The 24,677-nt window shown below is 41.1% G+C and overlaps 1 protein-coding gene across 1 annotated transcript in view; it reads left to right on the top strand.

The window, feature by feature from the left end:
* itsn1 (intersectin 1 (SH3 domain protein)) overlaps positions 1 to 24,677 on the top strand; it is a 60,203-nt gene that overhangs the window by 16,490 nt on the left and 19,036 nt on the right. Inside the window, exons 18-32 of the mRNA XM_047351192.1 lie at positions 839 to 922; positions 8,172 to 8,302; positions 8,427 to 8,704; positions 10,427 to 10,590; positions 10,759 to 10,773; positions 12,956 to 13,200; positions 13,295 to 13,469; positions 13,560 to 13,646; positions 13,752 to 13,900; positions 16,414 to 16,493; positions 16,585 to 16,757; positions 16,861 to 16,906; positions 17,134 to 17,255; positions 19,211 to 19,334; positions 19,603 to 19,797. Of these exons, the coding sequence (XP_047207148.1) occupies positions 839 to 922; positions 8,172 to 8,302; positions 8,427 to 8,704; positions 10,427 to 10,590; positions 10,759 to 10,773; positions 12,956 to 13,200; positions 13,295 to 13,469; positions 13,560 to 13,646; positions 13,752 to 13,900; positions 16,414 to 16,493; positions 16,585 to 16,757; positions 16,861 to 16,906; positions 17,134 to 17,255; positions 19,211 to 19,334; positions 19,603 to 19,797 (2,068 nt within the window). The remainder of the gene's footprint in view (positions 1 to 838; positions 923 to 8,171; positions 8,303 to 8,426; positions 8,705 to 10,426; positions 10,591 to 10,758; positions 10,774 to 12,955; positions 13,201 to 13,294; positions 13,470 to 13,559; positions 13,647 to 13,751; positions 13,901 to 16,413; positions 16,494 to 16,584; positions 16,758 to 16,860; positions 16,907 to 17,133; positions 17,256 to 19,210; positions 19,335 to 19,602; positions 19,798 to 24,677) is intronic.

Consider the following 24,677-nt stretch of genomic DNA (forward strand, 5'->3'; position numbering starts at 1 on the left):
CGTCCATCCATCTGGCCATCAACTCTGACCCGTTTCCACTGCTGAAGAACATTATCCCCACAGCATGATGGTGCCACCACCATGTTTCGGTGTGGGGATTGCGTGTTCAGTGTAAAAAGTCCAAGGGCCATAAATACCTTCCTAGGCACTGAAGCTTTGGCCAGCAAGAGACTAGATTTCTTCAGAGTCAGTTCACAGCTGCCGTTCTTTTATTTAATTTTATGTAGGACAATGAGACAGGTTAGGGAATGCAGAATCAGTCCTGTGGTTTGTTCCAGCCGGAAGCAGATGGGAACAATAAGCACCAGGAGGAAGGCAGAAGAACAGATACCGTAGAGACAATGATAAACTGATTTTCCAACTACTAATTCAATCAATGTGGCTCAGTATTTATTTAGTGTAGGCAACATTACAGAAGGATCTGGCTAAACAGTGCAGTAGAGCAACAAGTAATAAAACAGTTCTTGTCAGTTTGAGCCACTTCTCAGTTGTGTATTTCTTTACAGTAAGAGCGCCTTACACTGAGGTGTGAACAATATTTGACTGTACCTCCCTCCACCCTCCTCTTCACACCACCTTAACTCCCTGAATCTTCCTTGGTCACTGCTGTGCCTCACCTGTCCTCTATAACAACTGGGGCTCTTCATCTGCAATGCTTCTTTGCCCGTTTTTGCTCCTGGCTGTACTTGTCTATATTTTTTCTGCTTACTCGACCTACATTCCTCCCATTTGTTTTCTCCCTGTTTATTATTTGTTTAATCCACTTATTAAACCCCTCCTTCTATATTTTCTACTCCTTTTATTTACCTTCCACACTGGCCTTTTGCTCCCATGCCAGTGTCTGTGTGAGTTCTATGCCAACCACTGTGCCAGGATAGAAGCCCTTCGACGCCAGCTGCAGGAGGAAGAGAGGGGGAGACAGGTAGAGCACACTGCCACTGCTGGAAGGGGGTGGTACTGCAGTTGGGATATATTTTGTGATTATGTAATGACAGTTCTACTGTTAATGTAGGCTGATTCTAAGGTCAGTTTTTGTGTTTGAATTAGATCTTATTAGGTGACTAACCTGCTTTTGACTTTAACAGCCAAGAACCAGAATCCTGAACATTTTGATTTGTGGTGATGGTTGAGAATAACCCTATTACACAGCAATTAGATTTCCCTCACTGAGTAGATTCATCTATTGCAGCCTGTGGAAATCACACTTTACAGTGAAACATTTCTGCATATAAACCCACATCCTCATTCTATTGTTGTAAACGTTTTAATGTTTTAAACATCAGAAACAGTAACTCCTCTGAGGAGGAAGCATGCACTAGTGTTTACTAAAGGAATGCTTTACTGAAAAAATATGTGACTCAGTTTAAAGATTAAAAGTACTAACCAAGTGAATGTTAATGACAAATACTCATCTAAGGTTGCATATTTACCAATGTTTTTTTTTTGCCCTGCGATGGACTGGCGACCTGTCCAGGGTGTACCCTGTCTCTCACCCATAGACTGCTGGAGATAGGCACCAGCTTCCCCGCGACCCACTATGGAATAAGCGGTAGAAAATGACTGACTGACTGAATTCCATTTTTCTCATTCTTTGACATTATCTGGCATTCTTTCCTTAAATGTAAGGAATACCTAATTGTGTTCAACTCAGACAGACTTGTGTCTGTAGACACACTGATCCACCATTTTTTGTGGCCTTTTGTCTTCTTTGAGATTGGTCATAAAGCTTAGAAGAATCATGTAAACATGGATTTCTATGCAAAATATGCTCACTAATCTTTAAAGCACACTACGACTCTATCAGAGGGCAACAGTACTTAACTCATGGGGTTATGCTAACATGCTCCCAAGTTGTTTAAACTGTTAAAACAAAGTATTTTCCTTTCTTGAATACTTGTGTTATTATTGTTTGCAGGTTGGCCACAGATAATAGAGATGCACCGATCAGACATTTATGGCCTGTTTCAAATCTCCTGTTGTTCTCAGGCTTTGACTTGCCGATACCTATTTTAGTGGATTCCAGTTTCCTTTTTACAACTATAACCTAGAAAGATTTATGAACAACATATAAAGATATTTTTTTGGCACTAGTGGCCTTTATTTTTTATTTTTTGACAGTAGGCAGACAGGAGAGAGGGGGAGACATTCGGCAAATGTCACCGGGTCCGGGACTCGAATCCGGGACGGCCGCTTCGAGGACTGTAGCGCGCTTAACCCCTACACCATCAGCGCCACGCCTATGAACAAAATTTAAGAAAAATGAAACAGCTTTAACCTTCATCCCATATCCCAGTCTTCTTCGCTCTGTTACAGCATCCATACCGAAGATGGTTGTCTGCTGTTCAACCTGGTAGATCTGTGTGTTCACTTATCTGCAAAACACGTGGTTTTTGAGTTTCCTTGCAGCCTGTGACCGTTCAGGGTCTATTGAGCTAAATGTCGTCCATTCGGTCACCAGAGTCTTTCTCATAATTCCATTCTAAAACATCCATTAAAGCCACATTATAATTCACATGCATTCATAATCTTATGGTTTTTTATGTAGTATTTTGCTTTGTTATGTGCTTGATTTGCAACATTTTGTCATTTATGAAGTTTAGTTTTGAAGCTTCTAAACTGCTGTTTCATTCTGAGAACTTTGACTTTCCAGCTTGAAAATGGACAAGGCCAAAGTAAGGTTTTTTTCCTCTGAATATAAGAAAATAAATAAGCAGTAGAGCATCAAAAAACTTAACTCACTTTTTGAAGTTTTGCTGGCTCGATAATTCTGTTCAAATTTGATAATTTAAGGTAGCACCAAGCTGTAAATCTGAACCATAAATTTAATTACATTTCTGTAGACCTGTGTGGTCCCGAACAACATAACAGTGTTTTTATTGAAGTGCAGTTACAGGTGATACCGTTAACGCATCCATATCTGCTTTGCATGTCCTTCAACAGCACTGGGGAGAAAAAAACCGCTAAAAATCCACTCGGATAAACAGCTTGACTCTAAATAGTGTGCCATAACTTTTAGTAGCTTTAAATCATGCAGCGATTAGGAAATTCACTAATAAATGGGAAATGTTTTTCCCAATAAGCTGTATTGGCATGTTATCGAAGGGGATGAGAAAACTACCCCCTGTGGAGCGCTGTCACTTAGCCACACTTTATAGTAACATCATAAGTCCAAGTTTAAATGGGTCACAGAAAACTGGACTTTACCTGACTTTGTTACCATTTCTTCTTTATTTAACACCAGAAGTGAAGGGATCCTTTGAACATGGCATGTCTCCTACATATAACTGGAGATATTTATCTGCAGTGTTTATAACAGAAACCCAGCAGACGTGCTTGCCCATTTCTGTGTGGCTACGTTTTTAAAAACTGATTAGTTTTTTCACAGCACCTGTGTATCAGAGTTTTAAGTTTCAGGCCGACTGTGGTAATGCTATTGACCCGCCCTTCACATTGCGAGCCAGAAAAGGTGAAAGTCATCACGGGAACCAGTGGCTCATTCTCTGGAGCTTCAGAAATTTTCCAGTATTGAAAATTTAAACTTGGTTTTCACTTTAGGCACTGTTATATACTATATGCTCTCAGACTCCCCAACGAACATTTGTTTTCCGGTAATATGCAATAAATAAATAAAAAACTCCTTTATATAAACAGTAAAAGTGTTAGAATCTTATCAGTATCGTAGCGATGAATAAAATAAATATAATGGTGCCAGCATTAGCTTGTTTGCATAATGCTAACTTAACCTGCTTTTGTTAATATGTATTACTCATCCCAGTGAATCACAGAACGCCCTCCTTTAAATGAGTCACGGTCATAGCTTTTAAAAAACAACTGCCGTTTGAAATTAATTAGGACTTTGAAAGCAAATCTGGACAGTTGTGGTTAAAGGAATGTTAAAACATCAAAGCTCTTGTTACCTTTAATGTGTCTGATATTAAAGACATTATATAACAAGAGTATGTAAAATGTATTGGTTATTATTATTAGATCACTTACAAAGAGCTTAGATTAAAACAGATTGACAAAAACGTCAAGTTCTATCTTTAAATGTCGAAGTTGTGAACAAAGTTAATGAAACTCTGAGAGATATACTATGTGTGTTGTGTGTGGGTGTTGCCCGTCATGTGTTTGTGTGTATACTGTATACTGCGCGTGTGGGTGGGTGTTTCAGTACTAGGAGCAGGGACAACTGCTTTTTTGAATTTGTATATACAGTGCCTTGGGAAAGTATTCGGCCCCCTTGAACTTTTCAACATCTTGCCACATTTCAGGCTTCAAACATTAAGATATACATTTCTAATTTTTTGTGAAGAATCAACAACAAGCGGGACACAATCATGAAGTGGAATGAAATTTATTGGATGTGTCAAACTTGTTTAACAAATAAAAAACTGAAAAGTGGGGCGTGCAATATTATTCGGCCCCCTTGCATTAATACTTTGTAGCGCCACCTTTTGCTGCAATTACAGCTGCAAGTCGCTTGGGGTATGTCTCTATCAGTTTTGCACATCGAGAGACTGAGATTCTTGCCCATTCTTCCTTGCAAAACAGCTGGAGCTCTGAGGTTGGATGGAGAGCGTTCGTGAACAGCAGTCTTCAGCTCTTTCCACAGATTCTCAATTGGATTCAGGTCTGGACTTTGACTTGGCCATTCCAACACCTGGATACGTTTATTTGTGAACCATTCCATTGTAGATTTGGCTTTATGTTTTGGATCATTGTCTTGTTGGAAGATAAATCTCCGTCCCAGACTCCAACAGAATCCTGTATTTGGCCCCATCCATCTTCCCATCAATTTTGACCATCTTCCTGTCCCTGCTGACGAAAAGCAGGCCCAAACCATGATGCTGCCACCACCATGTTTGACAGTGGGGATGGTGTGTTCAGGGTGATGAGCTGTATTGCTTTTACGCCAAACATATCGTTTTGCATTGTGGCCAAAGAGTTTGATTTTGGTTTCATCTGACCAGAGCACCTTCTTCCACATGTTTGGTTTGTCTCCCAGGTGGCTTGTGGCAAACTTTAAACGAGACTTTTTATGGATATCTTTGAGAAATGGCTTTCTTCTTGCCACTCTTCCATAAAGGCCAGATTTGTGCAGTGTACGACTGATTGTTGTCCTATGGACAGACTCTCCCACCTCAGCTGTAGATCTCTGCAGTTCATCCAGAGTGATCATGGGCCTCTTGGCTGCATCTCTGATCAGTCTTCTCCTTGTTCGAGATGAAAGTTTAGAGGGACGGCCGGGTCTTGGTAGATTTGCAGTGGTCTGATACTCCTTCCATTTCAATATGATTGCTTGCACAGTGGAAATATTTTTGTATCCAAATCCAGCTTTAAACTTCTCCACAACAGTATCTCGGACCTGCCTGGTGTGTTCCTTGGTCTTCATGATGCTCTCTGCGCTTTGAACAGAACCCTGAGACTATCACAGAGCAGGTGCATTTATACGGAGACTTGATTACACACAGGTGGATTCTGTTTATCATCATCAGTCATTTAGGACAACATTGGATCATTCAGAGATCCTCACTGAACTTCTGGAGTGAGTTTGCTGCACTGAAACTAAAGGGGCCAAATAATATTGCAAGGCCCACTTTTCAGTTTTTTATCTATTAAAAAAGTTTGACACATCCAATAAATTTCATTCCACTTAACGATTGTGTCCCACTAGTTGTTGATTCTTCACAAAAAAATTAGAATTTTATATCTTTATGTTTGAAGGCAAGAGGTTGAAAAGTTCAAGGGGGCCGAATACTTTCGCAAGGCACTGTACCATATACTGCAAATGGCTAACTATAACAAATGTTCCCTTTGTTTGTCAATGAGACCTGATAGTGCTCACTAATGATGGGTTCACTACTGGGAAAGACTAGATTTCTGATTATCAGGGCTGCTAAAAATCGTCTAATTCCGACCCCCGGACAAATTGTCGGTGCATCTCTAGTTAACACTGTAGGTGGGTGTACTTTGGTGTGCTAGGCTACTTTACCTCATATCAATGTAGTCCTGCTATAACTATTGATGTTTCAGCCAGACAATAAGCTAGGAGAGTCGTGCCAGATAACAAAACAGATTTAATGTGAGTGAATGCCTCTGTGTTTTTAGCGTCTCATGTCTCTTCCACTTCCTGTTGCAGGTGATTTGGAGTTTTCTGTCTCCTCAGAGTTGTGTCTCTTCTCTTTTTGGTTTGGTTGTTTCTTGAAGTGTCTTCACGTTGGTTGATTGGCTGAAACACGGCATGTGCATTGCATTGTTTTAGTAACAGAGTTGTTTCTAATGGCACAGGTGGTTGTCATGGGTACACAGAAGAGAAGAACCCCCCCCCCCCCCCCCCCCCCCCCACACACACACACACTTCCCCTTTCTTCCTTTTTTTGTCTCCTTCTTTATTTATTTCCTTGTAACCCATTCTGTGGTCGTGGAGAGTCCCTTGTGCAAGCTCCGCCCCTCTTACCTTTTTAGTGCACAGTGCTTTAGGCTTGGTAGCAGCAAAACCCTCCAATGAGCCAATAGGTAATCAAAGGTTCTCCAAGCTTCTCTCTTTTGACTTTGTCTTCTTTTTCACTCAGTTGTCTGTTAGAAAGTTTGGATATATTAAAATTTTTTTAAAATAATTTAGATAAAGGGAAGAATAAAAGATGTAAAAACACAGCCAACGAACAAAATATATTATGGTTTTAAAATATTGTACAAAATGTGACTGCACCAAATATAAGTGAACAGCAACAAATCAAATGAAGAAATATCAAAAAGTTTGGCAAGTTTTGACAAACAATTATGTCAAAATCTAAATTTTCATCGCATTTTCAGTCAGATGGTAAAAACACTCCACCTTACCATATTTGGACAATGAAGTTGCAGGACAACAAAACCTACATTATGAGCACAGTGAGATGTATGAAAGGATTGTGATTTTTTTTTTCATTTCTGTTTATAAAAAATACGGTATATATTTTTAGTTGCCTTGGTTGTTTCCTTTTGTTGGCAAGATGCTAAACATCGTGCTGCTGAGTTTTGTGTGAACATTAAAGAAAGAATATTGTGGATGTAAACAAACTGCTCGATATCTGTCACATCTTCTGGTGACCAAAGCAAGATGCTTCCCAATCAGTTCTTAGAACTTTTTGCGTATTTTCTACCAGTGATAAACGAAGCATAAAAAAGAAGTGCTGCACCCCTCCAGCCCCTAATAGACTGTTAAACATAACGTCATGAACTTAAACTAACTTTAAACTGCCACTTGTCCTAGTTGTGAATCCAGTTTTGTTCAAATGTGTCAACCCAAAGGTGTTTTACTCTACAACACTAATGGTGCTGCAGGTTAATAAATCAGATCATACATAAACAATCAGTGTACAAAGAGCTCCATTTCATTTAATGATTTTTGCTTTCCCTAATTCTGTGTAAATACAGTCATATTCAATAAATTAGAAAATGTGTTCCAATGAGAGTTGTTTGTTAGATTATGTTTTGAAAATAACCTTTAAGCAGGTATAAAACATACCTTTCAAATAGCCCACATGTCTGTATTAACATAGTTTTTTTTATTGGTCTGATGTAATATTTTAATCCTAAATGTTGTGTTTTCAGCAGAAAATCCTCATAATTACCTGAAAACATTAGTTTGTGTACAGTTAATCTATATAATATTTCAGTTAATAAGCTAAGTTACTGAAATAAATAAACTTTTCAACAATATTCTAATTTACTAAATGGGTCTGTATATTATCAACTCAATGGTGTCTGTATAGTTTGCTGAAGCTGATTTGACTGAGTAAGCTGTACAGTTGAACTTACAACTGCCTCCGTTTTTAAGCAAGAAATCAATTTATAGAGTAAAATGAATTCCACTTTTTTGTTTATTTCTTTTTTCTTTTAGTGATTTTTGGACAGATTCTGCAGGCCTTAGGGCTAATTCAGTCTTAAAGTCCTCGACTCGAGAAACTTGAACATCATCTTAGAGCACTGTCCAGTAAGGGTGTTTAAAGCCCCAGTCAGGCAGTCGGACGGGGCGGAGCTTGCCTCAATTACCTGACTAATGCAAACCTGCGGGCGCTGCTGGTGTTGTTGTTGCTGTTAGTTGTCGATGGTAACCCATAGCCACCAACCCTCTGATCCCACTTCGCCCTCATCTCTGTTCCTTTCCTGTATACCATGATGCTTCGCAGGAGCTGCGGGAGATCCACAGCCGGCAGCAGAGACAGAAACAGAAGGAGCTGGAGGGAGGCACACAGTCACTCTCCCAACCTTACATGCAAACGGCAAGCGAGAGGAAGTCTGCTGAGCTGCAGGAGAGCGGGTAAGAAGGAAATTAATAGTAAAATTAGTTTTTTTAAAACAGGACTTTTTGGTAAATAATCTATTTAGAAAGGTGTACAAAACTTTAGCTGAACTGATGGGCACCTTATTCTGCCAATATGCAGGTTATCATCAAAGGAAGGCTTTGCCTGGCGGGGTGAAACTGGAGGCTCCACCCCTAAAGTTCCTAGCCCTGCCTCTGTGTCTGCATCACATGCCTGGCTAAACAGGGTGACTCAGGAGGAGGAAGAGAGGAAAAGGAGAGGGATGGAGGAGGAAGAGGAGGACAGGAAGGGAGCCGGCTCAGTGGAAGAGAAGGAGGTTGAGAGCAGAGGCAAGAAGGACATGCAAGATAAACTGAACAAGCTGTTCGGCCAGCCAGCTGACCCCTGGGTTTCAGCAGGTGGGTTACAGCTGCTTCTGATGTGTGAGGAGTGAAACACTTCGGATTCTCCTAAAGATGTGGTTGGAATCTGGTGGAAAGTGGTTTCGTGTGTCACATAAGTCCGAACAAATATAGAGTCAGAACCCTGACGGAGTATTTGGTTGCTCCAATCATGCAGCAGTCACCATTTGATTTCAATTCTCTGTGAAGCCACATGAATACAAAACTTAGATGTAGGTATTTTGGGCTTTTTTTTTTTTTACAATTATTTGGTCAATCCTGAGAGTAAAGACCTGCTTTATAGAAACACCATGTTGTTGGTCACCAAAGGCTCTGAAATATATACCTCCTACCCTTGCATGTTGAAAGATGGGCTAATTAACTGATGTCCATTAGCTGGGGCTGAGGGCTGCTCCTCTGATTCAGCTGTGTTCAATACTCACCCTTGGACAGCCAACAGTAAAGCCCCAAATGATTCATAAACCTTGCACATTGAGGTTTTTAGTTACTTTCATTCAACCAACAAGTTGTTTTCTTATTGGAAAAGATCCAGGCATCTCACAAAATATAACAAGACCATGCCCAAATTCCACAATGCATTGTGGGAAAAACATCCTCTGGTTTAATTAGAGCTGACCAATAATATGCCATGTCAAAAATTATTTATACCCTTATCATTAATCCCTGGAAAGGTCTTTACTGGAGATGCTGTTAGTTGAACCAGATGGTTTCCATTATTGCTCACATGTCTCCACTGGTATGCTTGATCGTTCATCTTTTGCAATGGGCTCCAGGTCATTTATACCATCACCATCTCAAGCTCTCTCCACTAATTCTCCAATTCATGTCAGGACTCTAAAATGTATAACCATCCCTTTGTCATTTTAGCTGTGTGTTTTGGGTCATTATGTTGAAACATCAAATGTCACCCAAGATCTTTCTCTACACATAGCCTAATGTTGTTGTTGAGAATTTTATGTAATCTTCTTTTCTCATGGTTTTATTTACTTTAATTAGATTTTCTGTCCCATCGGCTAAAAAATGCTCCCAAAGAGATGTGTTCCCACCAACATTCTTGACCATCGGGATGGCCTCCTTTCTGTTGCACTGAGAAAGGCCTCATTCTTCAGGATGGCTGTGGTGGTGGTGCTTTGATTCTTTTTAACCACTCACACTATCAGCCTTGCCATGCAGGTGTCTCCTGTTACTTGCTCTCTGTCCTCTGAGATTTTTCACAGCGTGGAACGTCCTTTTTTAAAGTTACTTTGTATGGTGGTCACTGGAAATCTAAGGCATTTAGATAACGACCTTTGAGCAGTTTTGAAAGTTGTAAGCTACCAGAAGTTATGCTGCATCTCCTTACTGAGCTCTACGCAACAAGCCAACTGCAGAGCTGCTTTTATTAACCTGTTGAGTTCATTAAAAGGTTTCCAATTAATTAATGAACATTACCACCAGAGACTCACATTTTGCAGTAGGTATGAATAATGTCAGACATTCCCTTTTACACAACATGCAGGTTACACATAGAAATTGTTCCATTTTGCTGAAATCTGTGGCCCAGGGTAGTGCCTTATTTTAGCACATTTAATAACCTTTCTAGTCAGAAAAAAACGCATTGGCTACCAGGGGGTATGAATAATTTTGGGCTTAACTGTGTGCTGTTCGGTTGTCAGTAAAACGGTTTTGATTCTAAGCTGCCTGTGTTGTTATATTTCTGTTTCTCTGATCTTTCTACAGTTGAGAAGGCTCCCACTCCAAGTCTGTTTGATCAGAAAGCATCTGTCAGTGGCTTCGAGCAACAAAAACAACAGCCAGTGAAGGTGGTCTACTATAGGGCGCTGTATCCATTCGATGCTCGTAGCCATGACGAGATCAGCATCCAACCCGGGGATGTCATCATGGTGCGTAATATGACCCATCACCTCAGTAGGAAACAACACAGAAGCCTTAGAATAGGACCTTTGACCCCTGTTTTGTCTTGTTGGTTTTTCTGCTGCTGTGTGCTTGTGTGTGAAAGATGGGCCGTTTGTATTAACTATTTCCTCTCTCCTCTGCTGTGCAAACTGAAGGTGAAGGGGGAATGGGTAAGTTGTTACCCCTGCAACCCACCTTGCGCAGTGCAGTGTTGTGTGCTTCCACCAATCACAAGCCAACAAAATGCTTGCTGTCATTGGTTCATCTCATATCTAGATGTTTTTCATTTTCCAGCGGATGAATGTCTTTGCCACGCATCTTTTATTGTCAAAATGAATGTAAACATGCCTTAGACGTGGACATGAAGGACATATAGTTAATTGTTCTAATAAATATGGTTATTTGTCTCCAGTAAAGAATATCAACACACTGAAGGTCATTCATAGGGTGTTGTAATGTGTAATATTTAATCGGAGCCGACTGGGCCTAATGAGGATCAGAATAACAATAGATAGGAATGGGTTGAGATGCAAAAGTCCGAGTTTTGTGGGCAAATTTCTGCTTTTGTAAAGGTTTGATCTGCTAATAGCACATTTAGTCAATTCAATTTCGTTTTATAACAAATATTGGAAGACAGTACAACAGCATTCACAATCAGTTTTTTTTAGTCTTCCTAATGTGAATGGTAATTTGGTATCTACAACTGGTGCGGAGGTGACATCACACTGTGTGTGTGTGAAAACATTTTACCACGATTTGAAAACAAGATTTTAAAAGATAAAATGGTTGCAGGTTTGACATTTTAAACTAGCTTTAGCATTTTTGTTAGCATGGTTAGCGTTACTAAAACCTCAGTCTCCATGTTTTCCTTACCTAACATTTCCAAATCTGGGATGTTCCGTGACAGAGTACTTTACAGGATAAAACACAGTAATGTTGCAGTAATACATTAGGTTTTAATGTTACCTGCTGAAAATCTATCTCTCACACTTTCTCAAAGCCCAAATGACAGCAGACATGTCTCAACATGTAGAAATCTAACGTTTATATGTTGTGCTTCCAGTGACTCACTGATACTGAAAAAGCCAGCCTTGAGTCTTCTTCTCTCAGTAGGAAGTTCCACACAGACGAGGGCTTTTAAAAGCTCTGTGTGGAAGCTGGAGGTATTGTGTTTACAGATTTGAAGAAGATTTTTAGTTTCAGATCAGCTGGTTACCAGTCAAAGCTAATCAAGCTGATTCTGGTCACTAACCAGTTGCTGGACAATTCAGCCCTTGATCATTTTAAGCTTTGTTGTCATTTCTGGTATTTCTGTACTTCTTATGTCGGGACCTGCTTTGGGCACATTTTGTCGATTTATCGTCTAATTACTAAACATAACCAAGTTTAATTATGCGTGTGGGGCATGGGCATGGCACCTGTGGAGGATGTTAGTGCTTGTAACATCCACACTTGTCCTGTTGTGAGGATGCAACACACACACCTTTTCTGGAGTTTTAAAGAAACGCTTTACTGCTGTCGCTCAGTGACCTCTGAACCCGCTGTGTTTGGGCTGAGGCTGCCTGCCTCCTCTCCCCTCCCACTCCTGTTGTTCCTTGAAACACAATGCCAGCTTTAAGTGAGACCGTCTGTTGATTGGCTACTGGCTCTCTTGCTGGATTTATCACTGAGGAGAACTAGACACATGTAGATCGATGTAGGTGTTTTGCCAAGAGAGTTATCCCCGACACAATCTGGTTCCCCTGCGTCAGGAACCTGCACCATGAAGGAAGAGCAGCACATGTTAAAAAGATTACTTAAAGCCTGTTTTTGTGGCTGTGTCAACCAGACCCATATTACTAGTAAACTTACCAATGTCTTTTTGCCAGACAGTATGAGTGAGATGCAAAGGAAGCGATTGATTCCCCTCTTCAAGATAAAGTAAAACTAAATCATATTTCAGTCAAATACTATTCATATTTATTTCATGATAATACTTTATTTTCAGTTACATGTTATTTAAAAGTCCTCTGTACACATACTTTAGGTGATAATTCCCATCTTATCCTTAGAAATGATAAAAATACAATAAGTAGATGCCAAGTAACTATTTTATTTTTATTTGGTAAAGAAAGTGAGTGACTTTGCTGAATATGATGAACTCCAGGTGGTACATTAACCAGCAACGATTTGCTGGTCTTTAGTTGTTCTGATACATTTCTTGTATTTAATAACTTTCCTCACTGTGACAGACCATCCCACCGACAAGACTTCGTTCTTCTTGCTCATCATCCCTTTTAATTAGTTGTAAGTGTTGACAGCTGCCTTAGTGTCTTTAGACCATTTTGTAATTTAGCCTTGTTGTTCTGACAGGTGGATGAATCCCAAACCGGGGAGCCCGGGTGGCTGGGAGGTGAGCTCAGAGGCAGGACTGGTTGGTTTCCAGCTAACTATGCAGAGCGGATACCTGAAAGTGAAGCACCAATCAGCCTGCGTTCCTCATCCTCGGCCACACCCCCGTCAACCCAGCAGCCGATGGCCACGCCACCTTCAGCGTCTGGACACACCTCCACCTCCACATCTTCTGCCAATAGTAACTGGGCTGACTTCAGCACCACGTGAGTCCGACTGCTGTTATTTTCTGACTCCCACATGTGCAGATTATTATCTGCTGTACGCCTGATCATCCACATCTGTTTGAATTATTTCCAGTTGGCCATCCAGCACAGCCAGCCAGTCAGACAGCGAGGGATGGGATGCATGGCCGACCTCCTCAGCCAATCAGAATCCCTCTCTCAGCGTTCCATCGGCACAGCTACGCCAACGCTCCGCCTTCACGCCGGCCACCATGACAACGGGCTCCTCCCCTTCTCCTGTACTAGGACAGGTAGTGAAAACAGATTATATGAATTGGTTCCTACACAAAGACAAATACCTGGAGCTGTAATTTTGCTGCAATCCTCTGTTTCTCTTTCAGGGGGAAAAGGTGGAAGGACTTCAGGCCCAGGCTTTGTATCCCTGGAGAGCCAAGAAGGACAACCACCTCAACTTCAACAAGAACGAGGTAACAATCAAACTGTTTGCTGTTCCGTGCCCTTGTTTACAGAAATAATAGATAAATGTTTATGAGGTCATTGAGCTGAAAGTGGTAATGTTGTTATTAATGCAGATCATAACAGTGTTGGAGCAGCAGGACATGTGGTGGCTAGGTGAACTTCAGAACGGACAAAGAGGCTGGTTCCCCAAAAGTTACGTCAAGCTCATCTCAGCCAACACGACGATCCCTGCTGGTGCTGCAGTCCGCAGCAAAAACACTAAGTAAATTCAAAAGAGCCCATCACACCACAACCCAAACAGTGAACATTTCTTATCGATGTGTGGTGCAACATTGTAAGAGTGATGTTATTTTAAGCCACTGAGGGGATATAAGTGGACCTGACTCTGAGGTTGTTAAGAAACCCACCAACCCCATAGCTGTGGGGATGTTTTTCTTCAGCAGAGACAGGGAAACTGATCAGAGTTGATGAGCAATAAATGGAGCCAAATACAGGGCTGCCCTGGAAGAAAACCAGTTATTGGCATAAGTAGATTTTAGCCTGGGGCAGAGGTTCACCTTCCTGCAGGACAGCAACCCTGTAAGAGCTAAAGGGGAGTGTGAATCTGTGGTAAGGCTGAAGTTCACAGATGCCCCCCATCCAGTCTGACTGAGGTTTTTCCAAAGAAGAATGAGGAAAAGTTTTAGTCTCTCTCAAGGAGTATAAATATTTAGCCAGGGACTGTGTATCAGACTGAAGACTGAATTGATGATGGCTCCACTTCAGTATTATTGGCCCTGTTAAGTGTTTCTCAATTCTGGACGCTTTTGTTGTTATATTAAAAATTGTGAGCGATCTTAGGTCAACAAACAGGTGACCATTTCTTATGTATAATTTTGTTTTTTCAAAATCTTTACCCTTTTTTTTTTGTAATTCAGTTTTTTAAACTGATTTTAATAGACATCCACAAATTACCCTCTGTAAAATGTCCTATAGAAAAAGCAAACAGGAGAATCATTTACTGTCCTCAATAAGCATAACTTCAAAAACAAAGCCAGGTCCTTCTTTTCTTTCTTTTTCTCCGGTTGTCTTCGTGTTTACGACCTCTTCACACAGAATCCCTCCAGTCTGTAGCACCAACTAAGTGGGTTTACAAAACAAAATACAAGCACTCAACAAAATCAGATCTCAGTGGTGATACAAACTCAACCCAGTTTTCCCAAAAATTCTTAAATTTGCCTGATTCTAATCTGACTGAAAAAGTCAACGTTTCCATCATATAAATATTGTATATTACCTCAACCCAGTCTTCTTTCTTGGGAGCCTCCGTCTTCAGCCATTTCCTAGTAATGGCTTTTACTACCCACTTAACATGACCCTAAACATATATTTGTCCCCTGAAATTTTGGATCTTTCTTTCCCTCTCCCCATGTACAAGGAATCAAATGTGAATAGAAATTTCACCCTTAAACAAACTTTTCTGTGTACAGTTCTTCAAATCGTGCCATTGGGCGCTCTCCCTTCCAAGGGAAGTGGGCTCTTTATGTTGCAGTTAGCTGTGTTCATGTGTATTCAACAGCTCCAATCTAGAAAAACAAAAAGGGTTACAAAATACATCAAGGTAAACACCTTACTAAACTGACCCGTTTAGTAATTCTTCAGTATGAACTCATAACGAGGGAAACCCTGTTTCTCACTTTAATCCTTTGGGGAACACCTCATAAAGAACTAAATATTGTTAAAATCCTCATCTTTTTAATTCCAGTGTTCTGTAATCCTTATCCTGACTTCTCCCAAAACATTACAGTTGTTTATTTCTTGTGTCTGTCTTACTGGGTGTCTGTATCTTCTCTCCTCTGCTGGTCTGCCAGCTTAGTACGACAGAGTATTAGGGCCAGGCTAAGAAAACATTTCTTTTTAATTACTGGAGGTAAGGCATCTGATCATCTTCAGATTGCTCTCCACAGGTTTGACCACCGTCACCTGAAATTGTCTCTTAACCACATCCTGAGCCGCCTCCTCATCCGTCTTGTAAACATGTATTTCTTCACCATAAAACACCTCCAGTCTTGCTGGGAATGGCGTCTGGAAGTGTAGTTTCTTCTCTCCTGGGACATTTTTTTGCTTCTATGTATTCCATCTGTTTCCTCAGTACCTCCGGAGTGTAATCACGGTCCAGAAACACTTTATCTACTCGTACATAAAGCCCTTTTTTCCAACATGTTTTCTTTAATTTCTCTTTTTTATTTCTAAAACTCAAAAACTTCACCTCTATTGATAAGGGTGGGGATCCCAGAGTGGGTATCCTGAGGAGGGACACAGCACAAGAGCTAAGTGAGCTCCCTCTATCTGGAAGTGAAGGGATAGAGGCGGCTCCAGTGTTTCCCTCAGAAGGTTCACTGTAAAGTCAGCCATCAATCAGGCGTTGTCCTCTGCTCCCTCTTTGACTTTTTGATTCCAAACGTTCTCCCTCCTTGAACGTCCATCTTGATCCACCAGCCTGGCTTCAATTCTTTAGCTCCAGGATTTAAATTACAGCATCCTCTAAGTGTTGTAACCACTCCTCTGCTATAATATCCTCTTTTCATTGTTAGCATAATTTCATTATTATCAATGCCCTGTTCTGGGTATTATTTAACCTGTTGTGATTGCTTATTGCCAGGATAGCCGGGCTTATAAAATTCTATGTCGGGGAGCTCCCTTTCTATGCTGCGACCATGATGGGGGTGCAGCTGAGATCCCCAAATATTTACACATTTTGAATTATTTGGTTTTGTTTGTCCTTGTGTCTCCTAGTGAATCTGGAATATCTGAGAGTCCACCCAATGGGAAGCGACCCTCATCCTCTCCAGCAAAACCTTCAGAATCTGGAGAAGGTAACTCAATAAAGAACATGTACAGTATCTCAACCTTCTCTAAAGAGAGATTGGTGTTTATTTTTGTCTTTTTACTCCTGCTTTTCTACAGAATATGTGGCCATGTACACCTATGAGAGCAGTGAACAGGGAGACCTTAGTTTCCAGCAAGGAGACATCGTCGTGGTGACCAGGAAAGAAGGGGATTGGTGGACAGGCATGGTGGCAGGAAAGACTGGAGTCTTTCCGTCCAACTACGTCAAACCACGTGATTCAGTGACAGATGTGAATCCTTGTTTCAGATGATTTAGTCTGGACTAAAATTTGAATTCTGGCATATTTGTAGGATCTGGGAATTTTTTTAATGCTTGAAATTTCTTTTTTCTAGTCACTGGGACCAGCAGGAAAGACCGGAAGTCTGGGGAAGAAACCGGGTGAGATTTCTATTTACCCAGACTCGGCTGAGATATAATTAAACAAAATTTAGTCTAACCCAGGTCCATCATTTGTTCTGATGGTTCCGTCTTAATATCATAACTTGTTTTACATCTTTAGTCATATAAATTGGAGTTCTTTGCTAATTTCTGCTTTAAGTCAACTTTTTTTAGTAGATATAAGGATAAAATAAATCCCATCTTCCTCCTGCTCTTCCTTCTTTTAGAGATCGCTCAGGTGATCGCTGCTTACAGTGCCACGGGTGCAGAGCAGCTGACTCTAGCTCCAGGACAGCTTATCTTGATCAGAAAAAAGAATCCCGGGGGCTGGTGGGAAGGCGAGCTGCAGGTACACCAACACAATCCAAGACTGACATCTTGGTCAGCCTGTCTTCACATGGAAAACATACACTGCTCAAAAAAATAAAGGGAACACTTAAACGACACAATATAACTCCCAAGTAAATCAAACTTCTGTGAAATCAAACTGTCCACTTAGGAAGAAACACTGATTGACAATCAATTTCACATGTTGTGCAAATGGAAAAGACAACAGGGGGAAATCTTTGGCGATTAGCAAGACACACTCAATAAAGGAGTGGTTCTGCAGGTGGAGACCACAGACCACTTCTCAGTACCTATGCTTTCTGGCTGATGTTTTGGTCACTTTTGAATGTTGGTGGTGCTTTCACACTCGTGGTAGCATGAGACGGACTCTACAACCCACACAAGTGGCTCAGGTAGTGCAGCTCATCCAGGATGGCACATCAATGTGAGCTGTGGCAAGAAGGTTTGCTGTGTCTGTCAGCGTAGTGTCCAGAGCCTGGAGGCGCTACCAGGAGACAGGCCAGTACACCAGGAGACGTGGAGGAGGCCGTAGGAGGGCAACAACCCAGCAGCAGGAAAGCTACCTCCGCCTTTGTGCAAGGAGGAACAGGAGGAGCACTGCCAGAGCCCTGCAAAATGACCTCCAGCAGGCCACAAATGTGCATGTGTCTGCACAAATGGTTAGAAACTGACTCCATGAGGATGGTATGAAGGCCCGACGTCCACAAATGGGGGTTGTGCTCACAGCCCAACAACGTGCAGGACGCTCGGCAAATTCGCCATTGGTGCCCTGTGCTCTTCACAGATGAAAACAGGTTCACACCGAGTACATGTGACAGACGTGACAGAGTCTGGAGACACCGTGGAGAGAGATCTGCTGCCTGCAACATCCTTCAGCATGACCGGTTTGGCAGTGGGTCAGTAATGGTGTGGGGTGGCATTTCTTTGGAGGGCTGCAAGGCCCTCCGTGTGCTCGCCAGAGGTAGCCTGACTGCCATTAGGTACCGAGATGAGATCCTCAGACCCCTTGTGAGACCATATGCTGGTGTGGTTGGCCCTGGGTTCTTCCTAATGCAGGACAATACTAGACCTCATCTGGCTGGAGTGTGTCAGCAGTTCCTGCAAGATGAAGACATTGAAGCTATGGACTGGCCCACCCGTTCCCCAGACCTGAATCCGATTGAGCACATCTGGGACATGATGTCTCGCTCCATCCACCAACGTCATGTTGCACCACAGACTGTCCAGGAGTTGGCGGATGCTTTAGTCCAGATCTGGGAGGAGATCCCTCAGGAGACCATCCACCATCTCATCAGGAGCATGTCCAGGCGTTGTAGGGAGGTCATACAGACACGTGGAGGCCACACACAATACTGAGCCTCATTTTGACTTGTTTTAAGGACATTACATCAAAATTGGATCAGCCTGTAGTGTGTTTTTCCACTTTAATTTTGTGTGTGACTCCAAATCCAGGCCTCCATTGGTTAATAAATTTGATTTCCATTGATGATTTTTGTGTGATTTTGTTGTCAGCATATTCAATGTTGTACAGAACAAAGTATTCAATGAGAATATTTCATTCATTCAGATCTAGGTTGTGTTATTTGAGTGTTTCCTTTATTTTTTTGAGCAGTGTAGAAATGCTTACTAGAGCTGTCAAAGTTCCTTACCTACCTTGGTTTTAAAGTTATGGTTCCGTGCCATTTGATTACGAAAAACAAATGTATTTTGTTTTACCATTTCAGTAGTGAAAAAATAATTTTTGAAAATAATTTGATTTTCTCATGTTTGCAGACAGATTTTTGTCAATTAAAAATGTACGAGTGGGCATAGAGGATGGATGGATGGCCTTAACTAAAATCTGTTGTTTTAAATAGCACTGATTTCAATAAATTGCTCTAAAGGATGTTTTGAAACAGCTCAGTGTTGGTTTTCAAACTGATATCTGCTGCCATAATCTTGTTTCTAATGACGAAGGCTCGGGGGAAAAAGCGGCAGATTGGTTGGTTTCCAGCCAATTACGTGAAGCTTCTGAGTCCCAGCACTAGCAAGACGACACCCACAGAGCCCACCCCTCCTAAACTGGCTCCTGCCAACACAGGTACACAGACACACATTTACTGATGTGTATACACATAAGATGACTAGTTTTTATAAAATGAAAGTCACAAAATGAACGCTACAGCCCTGAGTATCTTCCTCACAACACAATAATACAATAAAAATAAAGGTGCATTCCCTTCAGAAAGGGATCGGTGCGTTTTTTAATCATTACATGATCTAAGGAACACAGACATAATCTGTCATCTCTTGGGTTACTCAAAACTGAAAATGTTGATGTGAGGTCCATCTCTTCTGTTTTCATGAAGTTTTGTGTCAGGTGATCGGCATGTATGACTACGTGGCCCAGAACGACGACGAGCTGGCCTTCCAGAAGGGTCAGGTGATCAATGTGCTCAACAAGGACGACTGTGATTGGTGGAAAGGAGAGCTGAATGGGAGGGAAGGACTGTTTCCTAGCAACTACGTCAAGCTGACAACGGACACGGACCCGAGCACGCAGTGTGAGTATGCGCACACACAGCATCCCTTGTAGCGTGGATTACACTTACAGAGTGTGCTAAATGAACATACTAACATACTGTCTAATCCGTGTAACACGTTCACACTGAAACACTCAGACACACACCCAGAGCCAGGTGTGGAGATGCTGTCCCTCTGTCGATCTTTGACCCCGGGCTGGTTTTACCTTTCACCTTCACACTCCTTTGGGCCTCTTTGATAACTTCCCCAACATGCACCACCTCTGGGTGGTGTCTGTGTGTGTTTGTATACTGTGTATCCGCATGCAGGTGTGTGTTTATTTGCATGTGTCAGGGCACAAACGCCTCCTTTCTTCCTGCATGTGTTCCTCCAGCATGATCCACTAAGACGTTAAGACTTTCTACAGAGTAGCAGAGACACTGCTGCACAGGAAATACGAACAAAAAAACATGCATTGTTGTTTATTGAAGACATACAAGGACATACAGATGCATATTTGTTGGCACCCCCAGTAGATTATGTACAAAAAGAATGTAACTAAAAGAATCTTTTGCTACTGCAACATAATGTCATACTGAATAATGCAGAGAAATCCAACCTTAAGAGTTTATTCATTCTGTAGGGGGAAACTGTACTCTGACAAGGCCCACAGCATCACAGATCCTCCACCATACTTTACAGTAGGCATGAAGTGTTGCTCCCAGGTATTCATCCTTTGTTCCACACCAGACCCAACTGGAGTGTTAGTTGCTGAAAAATCTAATCTTGTTGTTTTTACATCTGAGGTGTTTAGTCCATTTAAAACGAACTCTGGTTCATTTCCCCCTTTCAGTGGTTGAATGGTCACCTCATTGTCCCCGATGGCAAATTGATTTGCAGCATGTCCACTCACCAAACAACACATACATTGTATTACAAAAAAGAACCTGTGATCTAGGGCTGCACAATGTTAGAAAATCTTGCGATGGCGATAATATTAGCAAATATTGCAGTGATGATATCAGTTGCTCAGTGCGCCTATTTTCTTATTCCCTCTTTTATTCATCTGTATTTCCTTCACTCTGTGACCTTTAGCATTTTGACCGATGTCATTAGTGTTCGGTATGAGCATCTGCTGCAATAAAACTCAGTCCAGCTGGTTAAATGTTGCATTAACATGATATATGTAAGTTCATATCACTTGGAATATACAGTATCACAAAAAGTGAGCATACCCTTCACATTTTTGTGAATATTTTATTATGTCTTTTCATGGGACAACACTGATGATATGACACTTTGACACAGTGTAGGTATTGTACTCCTTGTATAACTGTACTTTTGCTGTCCCCTCAAAATAACTCAACACACAGCCATTGATGTCTAAACCACTGGCAACAAAAGTGAAAATATCTGAATTGTGCCCAATTTTTCCCTTCCTGGTATAATGTGACTCGTTCGTGTTACAAGGTCTCAGGTGTGATTGGGGAGCAGGTGTGTTAAATTTGGTGTTTTACTCTCACACTCAAAAAAAAAAAAAGTTGCTCTATAATAAGACGCCTGAGGCTGCCAACACCCTGAAACTGAGCTGCAGCATGGCGGCCAAGATCGTACAGCGGTTTAACAGGACAGGTTCCACTTTTAACAGTTTAACAGTCCTCACCATGGTCGACCAAAGAAGTTCAGTGGACATGCTCAGTGTCATATCTAGAGGTTGTCCTTTGAAAATAGATGTATACGTGCTGCCAGCATTGAGGTCAGCCTGTCAGTGGTCACACCATACGCTGCACACTTCTTCAAATTGGTCTGCATGGTTGTCGTCCCAGAAGGAAGCCTCTTCTAAAGATGATGCACCTGCAAATAGTTTGCTCAAGACAAGCAGCCTGACATGGTTTAATGGAACCATGTCCTGTGGTCTGATGAGACCAAGATACATTTATATGGTTCAGATGGTGCTAACGTGTGTGGCGGCAACCAGGTGAGGGGTACAAAGACAAGTGTGACCTAAACCCTACTGAGCATCTGTAGGGCATCCTCAAATGAAAAGTGGAGGAGCACAAGGTCTCTGTCATCCACCAGGTCCGTGATGTTGTCATGGAGGAGTGGAAGAGGATTCCAGGAGCAACCTGTAAAGATCTAGTGAACTCCATTCCCGAGAGACTTAAAGTGCCTGTGACACACTTCCCACAAATGCAGAAATTTTATTAAATTGGGCAGTAATTGACATATTAGAATTAAAGACGTGATAAAAGACAATTGTGACACTAAATAGGCATATTTCAATGTAAAATTTTGCAAGTCAAAAGTCTCCCGGACATTACGTCAAAGGGGAAGTCTCCGGTCATTCAGTATGTGAGCGTCAATAATAAACAGTTCAGGCAGAAGCCAAGTTGCAATAAAAACAGCATTAATATTGTGACACAGTTCATTGCTGGTGGTGGCAGCAATATTACGACAGCAGCCGTAAGTCTGCACTGTTTTCCTGAAGCAAAGAAGATCACAGCTGGAAAAATGAGGAGGAACAGATGGGCTGGTCCCACCAAGCACAGGCAGCTGTGATCGGAGGACTTCTCAGCAAACTGTTTCGAACACGAAACTTCTGAATTCACAAGAGAAATTATGTCAGAGGTCGGGATCTCTGACAGAAGGAGAATGTTGAAGCAGAGTCTATAGCCATGCTGTTCAGTGCATCTGATAAGAAAAGATCGCCAAAGAAAAGGTTGTTGCTGCAGTTGCTAAACGGATCAAGGCTCAGCAGGTAAGAACACTTCCTTGTTGCAAAAGTACATTTAGCAGTTATTATTAATAAAAGAATCCAAAATCATTATTTTCATTAAAATAAAATAAATTGCAGGCACATACAATATATTAAAATCAATGTTTCTCTAAAGATTCTAATATAAAGTTTAAAAAATGACATCAGGTCGTCTTCAGATCATACCTTGTGTCTGCTGCTATTGCTCCATGCTGCTCAGCTTTCGCCTCCAGTTGTTTCACTCAGTGCCATATTTACTCTAAACCCGGATCTGCTCCGGTCTGCTGCAAAGCACGGAGGAGCTCCAGCAGCCAAATGCAGATCACGCAATAAAAGCCGGTGATAAATTGAGTAGCAAGTCCAAAACAAATCATTCTGTTTAAGGTAAACCAGTTAAACTGCTTCATTTTTTATTTTATACCAAAGCTATATTTGTTGCTTAATTTGGTGCATTTAACGTTTAATTACTCAGTTTGTAATACCTTAGTTAACCCAGTAACTGATCTAATTGATCTAATGTTACCATTGTTAATTTATACACGTGTATATATAAATATATGTGTGCATTTTTTAATGTAGCCAGATCTAGTTTGTCTTTGTGAATTATTTGTTCTTGTTCAATTAATTATTATTAGTGAATTATGTTGAAAATCTGGATGTTGTGTTCGTTCTGTTTTCTGGTGGTGTGGTATGATTCATGCATATTGACACCAGCCGGCATCCTGCAAAAAAAAACTCAAATTGCTACATCACTTGTGCTCCCCCATCTGATGAAAGCTGACTTTCTTGCAACTCTGCTGCGTCTGAACATTTGAAGTCACAGGCACTTTAAGGAAGTGCTGGAAAATAACAGTGGCCTCACAAAATATTGACACTTTGGGCCCAATTTGGACCTTTCCACTTAGGGGTGTACTCATGTTTGTTTGGCTGTGTGTTGAGTTATTGAAAAAATACAATACAAATTAACCAAAATGTGAGGGGTGTACTCACTTTTGTAAGATAGTGTATTAGCCAACAATTATTTGTATGCATTGATACTGCATGCAGTCGTTTGCGATATCAATATTGTACACACTGATAATTCAACAATGATATATTTGCGATATTTTGTGCAGCCTAATGCGAACACAGCAATCACAGTAGGGTGTGGGCCATCACAACCGTACTGAGACCGTTTGGAGAAGGTACGATTCCAAACAAACGAGTGGTTTGTTTATGGTGTGAATGTGGTCCGACCTCGAACCGACACAAATACCAGGTGTTCGGTGCAGTCAGGAATGCGTTGCATTGTAGGATGTAAACAAATCAATAAACAATGGTGGTGTGTCTTTTTCCATAAAGCATGAAGCCCAGTGCCACTTTCAAAACATCTTCTCAAATTAATTCGTTATGCCGTGTTCAGATAACATTATATGAAAGAGTACAGAGAAACAAACTAATGATAAGAATAAATTCTCAGTGTTTTCTACTAGCTCAGAACACAGTATCTGCTTCCTGTCTTGACGTTTGGATGTCCCACCCCAGACATCTCTGACCAGTAAACAGACTGAACGGTCTCATGGGGTTTGCAGTGACAAGTCAGATATAAATTAAATAAATGCCTTATTTTATTTCAGGGATCGTTAGTGGTACCAATTAAAGGTTGGATTTTTAAACATCTTTTGGTGGATTATACCTCATCCACAAAGGATAAATGTATATAAAGTTTTTTCACATATCTTTACCAGGGCTGCCAACAAATATATTCTTGTACAGTAAGCATCCTATGATGTTATACAGTATGACTGATCTAAATATTTTGTTTAAATAGCTGTTCATTAATTTGACCTTATTATTCATGTTGTACAAAGCATCATTAAATCCCTCATTACAAAATGGAAAGAGCTTAACCACTATAGCAAATCGAGCAGGTGAGGCTCAGCCACCAAACACAACAGGCGAGGAATCCAACAAGAATTTTAGATGTCTTTTTTATTTCAAGAAGTTTTCTTTTCAATATCTGATCAAAAAATCAATATTTGAATTTTACAGAAAACCTCTTAATCAAATAAAAAGGATAAAATAAAGTAGTGTCACTGCTGCTTTAGACCCTCTGATTTTGTTCCATGTCACAGCACACCTCCACACTCTGTCTTGCTGCACGCTCCACCCACCTAGCTCCCAACT

This window comes from Girardinichthys multiradiatus, chromosome 22 (genome assembly GCF_021462225.1).
Source record: "Girardinichthys multiradiatus isolate DD_20200921_A chromosome 22, DD_fGirMul_XY1, whole genome shotgun sequence".
NCBI classification, from domain to species: domain Eukaryota; kingdom Metazoa; phylum Chordata; class Actinopteri; order Cyprinodontiformes; family Goodeidae; genus Girardinichthys; species Girardinichthys multiradiatus.